The sequence below is a fragment of the Coregonus clupeaformis genome, chromosome 35, assembly GCF_020615455.1.
Source record: "Coregonus clupeaformis isolate EN_2021a chromosome 35, ASM2061545v1, whole genome shotgun sequence".
In the NCBI taxonomy this organism is placed as follows: Eukaryota; Metazoa; Chordata; class Actinopteri; order Salmoniformes; family Salmonidae; genus Coregonus; species Coregonus clupeaformis.
Genome location: NC_059226.1, coordinates 36,592,173 through 36,605,349, shown reverse-complemented (window position 1 = coordinate 36,605,349; position 13,177 = coordinate 36,592,173). Strand labels below are relative to the sequence as shown.

Here is a 13,177-nt window from a genome sequence, read left to right as displayed (position 1 = left end):
TTCCAAGACATTTAAATGTTTCCCCTTAAACCACTCAAGTGTTGCTTTAGCAGTATGCTTAGGGTCATTGTCCTGCTGGAAGGGAACCTCCGTCCCAGTCTCAAATCTTTGGAAGACTGAAACAGGTTTCCCTCAAGAATTTCCCTGTATTTAGCACCATCCATCATTCCTTCAATTCTGACCAGGATGAAAAACATCCCCACAGCATGATGCTGCCACCACCATGCTTCACTGTGGGGATGGTGTTCTCGGGGTGATGAGAGGTGTTGGGTTTGCGCCAGACATAGCGTTTTCCTTGATGGCCAAAAAGCTCAATTTTAGTCTCATCTGACCAGAGTACCTTCTTCCATATGTTTGGGGAGTCTCCCACATGCCTTTTGGCAAACACCAAACATCTTTGCTTATTTTTTTCTTTAAGCAATGGCTTTTTTCTGGCCACTCTTCCATAAAGCCCAGCTCTGTGGAGTGTACGGCTTAAAGTGGAATGCTTTTCCAACAGTTGGGCATAGGCTCACTTCATCACACGCGATGCATGTCAATAATCTTTCCTTTCTCCCAAAGTGTGCACTTGTTCACTTCCCTTCATGGATTCGAAAGAAAATTACTAGTAGTAGTAGGTCCAGAGGCATCATGTGCCCCCTCAGATTTGTCCAGTTTGAAATAAAATAAAATAATATTTGTTTTGTTTTGTTTTGTTGTGGTTGTTTCTCTGTGATACAACTAGCGACCTAGCAAGTTGACTTTAGCCGGCCCAGATAGGTTCCCAATCTCATAACTAACTACCAAGAAGCCATTTCAGACTGTCAATCAAGTTAGAGTAGCTTGCTTGCGGCAGGTAGCTTAGCGGTTATTGAGCGTTGTGCCAGTAACCGAAAGGTCGCTGGTTCTAATCCCCGAGCAGACTAGGTGAAAAATCTGTCATTGTGCCCTTGAGCAAGGCACTTAACCCTAATTGGATAAGAGCGTCTGCTAAAATGTAAAAAATTTAACTATCTGGCATGCCTGCTGGTAAGGTTGGTAGACTTTCAAACAGCAAGCAATAACTAAATGTACTGAATAAGACTCACATTCCTTACAGTCTTTTGAGCAGAAATGCAGAGAAGCAGAGAAGCAGAGAAGCATATTTAGTTTCTTTAACAAAAGAACCCCCAGTCAGGAGTATACTTAGATATGCAAAAAAATATACAGATTTTCTACATAGAATGAAGCATAATGATTATGGCTCTAGATTGCAGGAAAAAGCTGTTTCAGGTGTTTGAGAAAATGACAAATTCTCCAACTTCCATATAGACCCCCCCCAGCCATCCTCACAAACTTTGTGCCCCCTCAGATTTTTGGAGTGCATGACACCCCTGGGTAGGTCTATATGGAAACTCCCTGAAGCTAATGCCTACACCAATCCAATACTTACAAAATTTGTCAGGAGTAGTCAATGAATGCACACTTCAGGAGAAAGGAGATATTATTAGGACGCACACGACGGCTAATTAGGCTTAAAACAGGCAGTCTATTATTTTGTAATGAGAGACAGAGATTCACCATTTAATGAATCCTCCTGTTCCTGGGCTGCATTCCAAACGTCTCTTGTGGTGTTCCGTCTGTAGAACAGTAGAACTCATGAAATTCCAATAGAATATGAATATACTCTCCGCTGAAAGCTCAGGCTCATTCAAGATGTAGAACACGGAATTGGAAGGAATATATATATTTTTTTTTTGTGCTAACTTTTTTTCCCTGTCAGGTTTTTGCCCCTCAAGGCATGTTTGTGTTTCTCTCCATCTCTCTCTCCATCTCTCTCTCTCTCTCTCTCTCTCTCTCTCTCTCTCTCTCTCCATCTCTCTCTCTCTCTCTCTCTCTCTCTCTCTCTCTCTCTCTCTCTCTCTCCATCTCTCTCTCTCTCTCTCTCTCTCTCTCTCTCTCTCTCTCTCTCTCTCTCTCTCTCTCTCTCTCTCTCTTCTCTCTATCTGTAGGATCTTTTTCTCAGACAGTAATTGTGGGCAGAGAGAAGATGTGTTAGGGAAACTCTCTGTGGAGTCTACGGTTAAGTCTCAAATGGCACCCTATTCACTATATAGTGCACTACTTTTGATCAGGGCCCTGGTCAAAAGCAGTGCACTGTACAGGGAATATAGGGTGCCGTTTGAGACGCAGATACAAGCGGTTTTATCTCCCCTGTGGTGTGTAGTTTGACAACCATGTACACTGAATAAATATATAAACACAACAAGTAAAGGGTTGGTCCTATGTTTCATCAGCTGAAATAAAAAAAATCCCAGAAATGTTCCATACGCAGAAAAAACGTATTTCTGTCTGTAAGCCCTTTTGTGGGGAAAAACTCATTCTGATTGGCTGGGCCTGGCAGTTCCCCTACCCAGTCATGTGATATCAATAGACTAGGGCCTAATGAATTTATTTAAATTGACTGATTTCCTTATATGAACTGTAACTCAGTAAAATCTTTGAAATTGTTGCATGTTGTGTTTATATTTTTGTTCAACAACAAGCTACTTCTTCAATCCAGGACAGATATCAACAGGGTATGTAGACAGAGCAGGCACTCAGAGAGAGAGAGAGAGAGAGAGAGAAATGAGAGTGAGAGAGGGAGAGAGAGAGAGAGAGATGGATACTGTGTGTGTATGTGTGTGTGTGTGTGCGTGTTTGAACAATGTGTGTGTGTGTGTTTAAAGATAGTGAATGTGTGCGTGCGTGTTTCATCTGTGTGTTTGAACAGTGTGTGTGTTTGTGCGTGCGCATGTGCATGAGTGTGTGTGTGTGTGTGTGTGTGTGTGTGTGTGTGTGTGTGATTTAAGTCAGAGACGGTGCTGTGAGGGAGAGCATGCTGAGCTAGCTGCTGGTTAATGCTGGGGTGATGGTTGCTGTAGAGACTCAGAGGTGTGTGTGTGTGTTTCAACAATGTGTGTGCGTTTCAATATTGTGTGTGTGTCTATAACGTGTGTGTCTGTGTGTGTGTTGGTTGGTCTAGAGGCTCCTGAGGACCAGTGTGTTTTTACTGAACAAGATGAGATGAGCAAGAGAGATATCAATATTGCTAACTGATGTCGTCTCTGTTTAATACTGCTTTCATCTCTACACTAACATCATCTCTGTTTAATACTGCTTTCATCTCTACACTAACATAATCTCTGTTTAATACTGCTTTCATCTCTACACTAAGGTCATCTCTGTTTAATACTGCTTTCATCTCTACACTAAGGTCATCTCTGTTTAAACACAACATGCAACAATTTCAAAGATTTTATTGAGTTACAGTTCATATAAGGAAATCAGTCAATTTAAATAAATAAATTAGGCCCTAATCTATTGATTTCACATGACTGAGCTGGGGTGCTGCCATGGGGGAGACAGGCCCAGCCAATCAGAATGAGTTTCTCCCCACAAAAGAGAAGGGCGTCCTAGTAGAATAAAAGGGTCTCTATAGTGAGAGAGGGGCGTCCTAGTAGAATAAAAGGGTCTCTATAGTGAGAGAGGGGTGTCCTAGTAGAATAAAAGGGTCTCTATAGTGAGAGAGGGGTGTCCTAGTAGAATAAAAGGGTCTCTATAGTGAGAGAGGGGTGTCCTAGTAGAATAAAAGGGTCTCTATAGTGAGAGAGGGGCGTCCTAGTAGAATAAAATGGTCTCTATAGTGAGAGAGGGGTGTCCTAGTAGAATAAAAGGGTCTCTATAGTGAGAGAGGGGTGTCCTAGTAGAATAAAAGGGTCTCTATAGTGAGAGAGGGTGTCCTAGTAGAATAAAAGGGTCCCTATAGTGAGAGAGGGGCGTCCTAGTAGAATAAAGGTCTCATAGGAGAAGGGTGTCAGTAGAATAAAAGGGTCTCTATAGTGAGAGAGGGGTGTCCTAGTAGAATAAAAGGGTCTCTATAGTGAGAGAGGGTGTCCTAGTAGAATAAAAGGGTCCCTATAGTGAGTAAACTTTTTACTTTTCTACTTCCTTGTTATTTAGCTATTTAATTTAATATCAACAACTGTCACCGTTTACATAGAATCTGGTCTGGGATCAGCAAGCTGTTTGGTGTATTCTGTCTATTTCACTTTGACGTTTCCCTGTCATAGTTTTCTTCTTCCATGGCTGTTGTTGTCTAGGAGGTTTGTAAAATGTGGCCACCTGTTTCCTGACACCTAGACGCCACCTGAGAGCTTTATAAACAACAACAAGAAGAATACTTTTTTACATTCACATGCAATTCCCCCAGAACTAATTATCTTGGATTGGTTACTTTCAAAAGCTCTGTCACACACACACACACACACACACACACACACACACACACACACACACACACGCACGCACAAACACAGACATGCACACACACACACACACACACACACACACACACACGCACGCACAAACACAGACGCGCACACACACACACACACACACACACACAGTGTCTCCTGTTAATGTAATGAATTCAGAGATAGTAAATGTGTTATCGGTGTCTCAGCTACTTAGGGTATATTGACAGACTGAGCCCTCTCTCTCCTGGCTCCTTGGATGCCTCCCAAATGGCACCCAATTCCGTATATAGTGCACTACCTTTGACCTGTATGGTTAAAGTCAAAATGGACTAGGGTAGACCCTGGTCAAAAGTAGTGCACCATGTAGAGAGATATTGGGTGCCATTTGGGATGCATGTCTTGTGTTTCTGTCATTAAAATACTGACTGACAAGTCATATATTTGGTTCACTGTCTTTCATGAGGTCGGGAGAAGCAGCAGAGTACAACCTATCAACCCTCATCCCAAAGCTAGGGAAATGTATCCTGATCTGCCCCAAGGTGTCAGAGATGTATTCAACCCTCATCCCAAAGCTAGGGAAATGTATCCTGATCTGCCCCAAGGTGTCAGAGATGTATTCAACCCTCATCCCAAAGCTAGGGAAATGCATCCTGATCTGCCCCAAGGTGTCAGAGATGTATTCAACCCTCATCCCAAAGCTAGGGAAATGCATCCTGATCTGCCCCAAGGTGTCAGAGATGTATTCAACCCTCATCCCAAAGCTAGGGAAATGTATCCTGATCTGCCCCAAGGTGTCAGAGATGTATTCAACCCTCATCCCAAAGCTAGGGAAATGCATCCTGATCTGCCCCAAGGTGTCAGAGATGTGTTCAACCCTCATCCCAAAGCTAGGGAAAATGCACCAGTGGATGAGAGGGCAGACGAGACATGGCTTCAGTTCCTGTCAGGAGAGAGTTGACAATCAATCTGAATTGATTTCGACATCCCAGAGAAGACAGTAGAAACATCCATGTGCTCAGCAAGTAACCATACTAAAAGCCAACTTTGACATGCCCTAAAAATGCAGTAGTGTCGATAAGCTGCTTGAGAACATCCCTGTTTCTTCTTACCTCCTCCAGACGCAGACCTTCATCCAATTCATGATCCATGCAGCTTTTTCCTAGAAGCTTGAATCTGATGTGGGCAATGAAAGGGGTTCTTCAACAAAAAAAATCCACTACATTGTCGTTAGCGTTAGCCACTCTGGCAGAGAAAACTGCACTCTGGTAGCTAGCTAATTAGTGGCTACTAAAGTTAGCAAGGCAAATTGAAATAAATTGCATTAACTCAACAAAAAAAAGAAAGTTCTAAAACCAAGAAAACAATATATAGTCTACTTCCTCCGTATCCTGCAGTTTGAAGAAACTAATTTGAATTAAAAAATATCCCCAAAATGCTCAACTACCACTATTCACTATCTCAATTCAAAATCTATCTAACAATGTCACCAACTCACGAAGCTTCTAAAACATACTTAGTATTAGGTTCATTCTCTGATTGGATGGACAGCATGTTAGCTCATACTGCAAAAGCTTTGATTGGTTGGAGGACGCCCGCCGGAGATCGTCATAATCGCCATAGGTCTATAGAAGGGTTGAGGAACCTCCTAGGTCTTGTATTGAAGTAAATGTACCAAGAGGAGGACGGAAGCTAGCTGTCCTCCGGCTACACCATGGTGCTACCCTACAGAGTGCTGTTGAGGCTACTGTAGACCTTCTTTGCAAAACAGTGTGTTTTAATCAATTATTTGGTGACGTGAATATATTTAGTATAGTTTTATCTGAAAAATGATCACTTTTCTTTTATGTTTCATTATTTGTGTGTGTGTGTGTCCCCCAGGGGTCCTGTGGTTGTCGGTGGTATCAGAGATACTCTACATCATGTTGTTGGTGGTTGGGTTCAGTCTCATGTGTCTGGAGCTCTTCCATTCCAGCAACGTCATCGACGGACTTAAACTCAACGCCTTCGCTGCTGTCTTCACCGTGCTCTCAGGTAACACACACACATACACGCACACACACACACGGACACACGCACACACACACACGGACACACGCACACACACACATGGACACACACAAACACATCTATCTCTCTCTCTCTCTCTCTCTCTCTCTCTCTCTCTACACCTCTCTTTCTCTCTCTCTCTTTCTGTGTTTCTGTCTCTGTCTCTCTCTCTCCTCTCTGGCTATCTCTCTCTCTCTTTCTGTATCTCTCTCTCTCTCTTTCTGAGTCCCCCCCCCCCCCCCCCTCTCTCTAGCCGCAGGACAGCTGGCACCCTATTCCCTACATTGTGCACTACTTTAGACCAGGACCCATAGGGACTACATAGTGACTACATAGGGACTACATAGGGACTACATAGGGAATCGGATGCCATTTGGGACACATTCAGAGATTATTACATTTGTCTACCGGCACACACACACACAAATGCATACACACAAACACTTCATCTTATACGCATAAATACAGCAGCTGCATGTTGGTGTTGTAATCCAGTAACACATAGCGTTGTCCTCTTAATGAGTATCTATATCAATGTTACTTAATGTGTACTGTGTGTTTATGAGGAATTACCATATATAATGTAATATATGACAGGTCATACAGATGGCAGTGTGTTTATGAGTAATTACCATATATAATGTAATATATGACAGTTCATACAGATGGCAGTGTGTTTATGAGTCATTACCATATATAATGTAATATATATGACAGGTCATACAGATGGCAGTGTGTTTATGAGTAATTACCATATATAATGTAATATATGACAGGTCATACAGATGGCAGTGTGTTTATGAGTAATTACCATATATAATGTAATATATGACAGGTCATACAGATGGCAGTGTGTTTATGAGTAATTACCATATATAATGTAATATATGACAGGTCATACAGATGGCAGTGTGTTTATGAGTAATTACCATATATAATGTAATATATGACAGGTCATACAGATGGCAGTGTGTTTATGAGTAATTACCATATATAATGTAATATATGACAGGGCATACAGATGAATCAGTCTAGTGTGAGTTATGAGTTTAATGTGAAGTTATTAATGGAGGTGAGGGGAGGATTTATAATAATAATAATAATAATTATTATTGTGATTTAGTTTGTTATGTAACTGTTTATGTGTGTGTGTGTTCAAACCTCTGTGTGTGTATGTGTGTGTGTATGTGTGTGTGTGTGTGTATGTGTGTGTGTTTAACCTCTGTGTGTGTGTGTGTGTGTGTGTGTGTGTGTGTGTGTGTGTATGTGTGTGTGTGTTTAAACCTCTGTGTGTGTGTGTGTGTGTGTGTATGTGTGTGTGTTTAACCTCTGTGTGTGTGTGTGTGTGTGTGTGTGTGTGTGTGTATGTGTGTGTGTTTAAACCTCTGTGTGTGTGTATGTGTGTGTGTTTAAACCTCTGTGTGTGTACGTGTGTGTATGTGTGTGTGTGTGTGTGTGTATGTGTGTGTGTTTAACCTCTGTGTCTGTGTCTCCTCAGGTCTGCTAGGCATGGTGGCTCACATGATGTACACCCAGGTGTTCCAGATCACAGTGAGTCTAGGTCCTGAAGACTGGAGACCCCACTCCTGGGACTACGGCTGGTCCTTCTGGTCAGTACTCATAGTGTCTGTGTGTGTGTGTGTTTTGGTAAGAGTGATGACATATCAGAGTCTGAATATGAGTGGTTACTGACTGTACATTTCTCCAGTGAAACACTGGTGTCACAGTCAAAAAGCAGCAACAAATGGTATATAAACCAGTGATTCCAGAATGTACTGAGCATTCTAGAAGTTCTATTCATTCCATGCCATTCTATACTGTCCAACTCCCATCTCGGAACACAGGCAACATCTCCATCTAGAAACCAGCTGACGACCGACCGTTGTGTCCATATCAACCCACCCGTATTTATAAACACCAACACATATGGCTGTTTTCTCTAGGAGCTGCGTCCCAAATGGCACCCTATTCCCTACATAGTGCACTACTTTTGGCCAGAGTTTTATCACTCCGCCTTATGGGCATAGGGTATAATTTGGGACGCTGCCTTGGTTAATGAGTGTGCCTTAGATTCTCCTTGACTTTCCACCTTCCACGTCTAGAGCTAGAGAAGACAGCTGTTGTCTGGGACACATGCTCACACACACACGAGGAGGAAGAGCTATTCAGTCTCTCTCTCTCTCTCTCTCTCTCTCTCTCTCGCTCTCTCTCTCTCTCTCTCTCTCTCTCTCTCTCTCTCTCTCTCTCTCTCTCTCTCTCTCTCTCTCTCTCTCTCTCTCTCTCTCTCTCTCTCTCTCTCTCAGCCTGGCGTGGGGCTCCTTCACCTGCTGCATGGCAGCTTCCGTCACCACCCTCAACTCTTACACCAAGACGGTCATCGAGTTCCGGCACAAGCGCAAACTGTTCGAGCAGGGTCTCAGGGAGGAGCAGAACTACCTCGACCAGGATGCCTTCCACTACTTCAGGGACCGCTCCCTCCAGTCCATCTCCAGCTCCATGGAGGTCTACCCTGGGCACGGGGGAGGAAGGCTGCCTGGGGGTCCTGGAGGTGTTGGGGGAGGCCTGGTGGGGTCCGGGCTGCTTGGAGTACCAGGGAAAGGGAAGATGAGTGGGCACTCAGGTTCCATCGACCTGGGAGAGAACTCGGAGTCCCTGGGGGAGGAACAGTGCTGAGAGAGAGGGGGAGAGGGTTGTGAAATTCCAGTAACCTTCCAAAAATGCCAAGTTTTTCCCGGAAATCCTGGTTGTAAAGCTCTGGGAATCAGAAGGGGACGATGAGCAGCACATTGGGAATATTCCAACCAGGATTTCTGGAAAACCTGGGAATTTTAGGAAAAGTGACCAGAATTGTACAATCCTAGTGTTGGGAAGTTGGTGAAGTTTGTGAAGAAGATGCTGATCTTGGGTTAGGAGAGGTGTATATAGTGTAATGCTTTGGTCTGAAGAAGTAGTCCGCTATCCTGTACATATGTGGACAGGGCGTCGTGTGACACGGACAATGATGAGATAGATGGAGTTATGTGGACAGGGTGGCAGGTGGAGCGTTGATGAGATAGACGGAGTTATGTGGACAGGGTGGCAGGTGGAGCGATGATGAGATAGATGGAGTTATGTGGACAGGGTGGCAGGTGGAGCGATGATGAGATAGATGGAGTTATGTAGACAGGGTGGCAGGTGGAGCGATGATGAGATAGACGGAGTTATGTGGACAGGGTGGCAGGTGGAGCGATGATGAGATAGATGGAGTTATGTGGACAGGGTGGCAGGGGGAGCGTTGATGAGATAGATGGAGTTATGTGGACAGGGTGGCAGGTGGAGCGTTGATGAGATAGATGGAGTTATGTGGACAGGGTGGCAGGGGGGAGCGTTGATGAGATAGATGGAGTTATGTGGACAGGGTGGCAGGGGGAGCGTTGATGAGATAGATGGAGTTATGTGGACAGGGTGGCAGGTGGAGCGATGATGAGATAGACGGAGTTATGTGGACAGGGTGGCAGGGGGAGCGTTGATGAGATAGATGGAGTTATGTGGACAGGGTGGCAGGTGGAGCGATGATGAGATAGATGGAGTTATGTAAAGTCTCAAATGACAGCCTATTCTTCATGTACTTCAGGCTCTGGTCAAACGTAGTGCCCTACAAACATAGTGCCCTACAAAAGTAGTGCCCTACATTAGAGATTCAATCCAATGTGGAGATGGAACCAGACAGCTCCTCCTCTTCCTGTTCATCACAGGGGACGTGTCCCAAAATGGCACAATATTCCCTATGTAGTGTACTAGTTTTGTGACGCATTGTGGTGGCAGCATTATGCTGTGGGGATGTTTTTCATCGGCAGGGACTGGGAAACTGGTCAGAATTGAAGGAATTATGGATGGCGCTAAATACAGGGAAGTTCTTGAGGGAAACCTGTTTCAGTCTTTCAGAGTTTTGAGACTGGGACGGAGGTTCACCTTCCAGCAGGACAATGACCCTAAGCATACTGCTAAAGCAACACTTGAGTGGTTTAATGGGAAACATTTAAATGTCTTGGAATGGCCTAGTCAAAGCCCAGACCTCAATCCAATTGATAATCTGTGGTATGATTTAAAGATTGCTGTACACCAGCGGAACCCATCCAACTTGAATGAGCTGGAGCAGTTTTGCCTTGAAGAATGGGCAAAAATCCCAGTGGCTAGATGTGCCAAGCTTATAGAGACATACCCCAAGAGACTTGCAGCTGTAATTGCTGCAAAAGGTGGCTCTACAAAGTATTGATTTTGGGGGGGGAGGGGAGGGGGGGGGGGTGAATAGTTATGCACGCTCAAGTTTTCTGTTTTTTTGTGTGTTATTTCTTGTTTGTGTAACAAAAAATATATATATATTGCATCTTCTAAGTGGTAGGCATGTTGTGTAAATCAAATGATACAACCCCCCCAAAAAATCAATTTTAATTCCAGGTTGTACGGCAACAAAATAGGAAAAATGCCAAGGGGGGTGAATACTTTCGCAAGCCACTGTATGTGCTATCACAGGGGACGTGTCCCAAATGGCACTATATTCCCTATGTAGTGTACTAACTTTAACCAGAGCTCTATGTGCCGTAGTACTCTATGAAGGGAATGGGGTGTGATTTGGGACGCATCCCAAACCTCACCGGAAGCACAGTAAAGACTTCAAAAAGGCCTCACTGCGTTTTAGGACCCTTGAAGAAGTATATGGAAGGACTGACGTAAAAAGACGATGAAGATTCGTAAGAAACCTGAACAGATGATAAGAACATTATAGACATACCAGCGACACAACAAAATATATATTCAAAGGTTTATAAAAATAAAAAGAAGATTGTATTAATATATTTGACCTTGAACTGTGATAGAAAGAGGTTGTTTTTTGGGAGGGAAGGTATAGGAGATTAAAGTATGTATTGATGAAAGTATATATTCAATACTATTACTAAATATATTAAATATATATTTCCGTATAAGAGTTGTGATATTTCCAGTCTGTTGGGTGCAGGGATATTATTGCTCTGTATTCAGTAAGTTATTATGGATATTATTAAAACATGCCCTTACATTGTAATGTTGCAACAAAAAGAAAGCATATTTGGAGATGTAAGATGTCATATATTATTATTATATTTATAATACAGATTGAGGTTCATGTTCAGTAATGTTTGTTTTGATCAGATGTTTGATTGTCTGATAAGAACACTTTAACACTGCCTCATGACGATAATATATGTGTACCGTTACAATACAATACAGTACTACACATTACAGTACAATACAATACAATACAGTAATATACAATACTATACAGGACAATACAATACAATACAGTATAATACAATACAGTACATTGAATGCAATACTAGACAATACTAGACAATACAGTACAAAACAATATACTGTACAACGTTAGACAATATAATGTACAATACATCTGCTCTAGCACAGTAACAACATGTATGCTTATTAAATACTAATGTTTTGGTGTTGAGGACTTAAAGAGGTGGTGTTTAATATGTTCTGTCTCTCACTTGAATATGCCTTCATATGCTGCTGGTTGAATTTCATGTTCATGTATTCATTTATTATATTGATATATATATATATATATATATTCGTTAAGAAATAACCTGGTGAAAACAGTAATAACGCTCTCCTTTAGTTTCACTTCAACTAATCATCATCTACTCATCAAGCCCTTGACCTGCTGAATGAGGTGAGCTAGTTCAGGGCTACTGCAACATTGGATAAGGTCTGGGGGTCTCCGAGGAGAGGGTTGAGCACCACTGCAGTACAGCACAGTCTTCTCTGCCTGTTAAAGGTGTACTCAGCCAGATGACGTTGTAAACACAAAGTAAACACAATATCAGGTGCATTTCCACAACAACTAAGAGCGTTGAAGCGTAAGGCTGAACTCCTCCAGTGTTTGGTCCTGTAGCTACCCGTGCTCATTATATATACTCTGTGTGACCTGTGTGAAAGTCACGCATCTCGTTACTTGCGGACAGTGCTGCTGCATTGCAACGTCATCTTGCTGAGTCTACCGTTAAAAGTCCCATTTCTTATATTTAGGGCCTTGTGTGACACGCACAATCATGTCACATGACCTGGATCTTAACATTTATTTAAAGCTTTTTTCATCAAACTGTTCCATTTCTTTTTATATCAGATTGTCCTTCACCATCCTCCATCACCATCCTCCATCACCATCCTCCATCACCATCCTCCATCACTATCCTCCATCACCATCCTCCAGTACCATCCTCCATCACCATCCTCCAGCACCATCTTCCAGCACCATCCTCCATCACCATCCTCCAGCACCATCTTCCAGCACCATCCTCCAGTACCATCCTCCATCACCATCCTCCAGCACCATCTTCCAGCACCATCCTCCATCACCATCCTCCAGCACCATCTTCCAGCACCATCTTCCAGCACCATCCTCCATCACCATCCTCCATCACATCCTCCAGTACCATCTTCCAGCACCATCTTCCAGCACCATCTTCCAGCACCATCCTCCATCACCATCCTCCATCACCATCCTCCAGCACCATCTTCCAGCACCATCTTCCAGCACCATCCTCCATCACCATCCTCCAGTACCATCCTCCATCACCATCCTCCATCACCATCTTCCAGCACCATCTTCCAGCACCATCTTCCAGCACCATCCTCCATCACCATCCTCCAGCACCATCTTCCAGCATCATCCTCCATCACCATCCTCCATCACCATCCTCCAGTACCATCTTCCAGCACCATCCTCCATCACCATCCTCCATCACCATCCTCCATCACCATCCTCCATCACCATCCTCCATCACTATCCTCCATCACCATCCTCCAGTACCATCCTCCATCACCATCCTCCAGCACCA

General features: G+C 43.4%; 1 protein-coding gene across 1 annotated transcript in view; it reads left to right on the top strand.

Annotated features, from left to right (window-relative positions):
* The window catches only part of LOC121551673 (germ cell-specific gene 1-like protein), a 34,670-nt gene extending 24,538 nt beyond the window's left edge, over positions 1-10,132 (top strand). The window contains exons 3-5 of the mRNA XM_041864383.2: positions 6,135-6,287; positions 7,801-7,912; positions 8,606-10,132. Of these exons, the coding sequence (XP_041720317.1) occupies positions 6,135-6,287; positions 7,801-7,912; positions 8,606-8,975 (635 nt within the window). The 3' untranslated portion in view covers positions 8,976-10,132. The remainder of the gene's footprint in view (positions 1-6,134; positions 6,288-7,800; positions 7,913-8,605) is intronic.
* Positions 10,133-13,177: the final 3,045 nt, after the last annotated feature.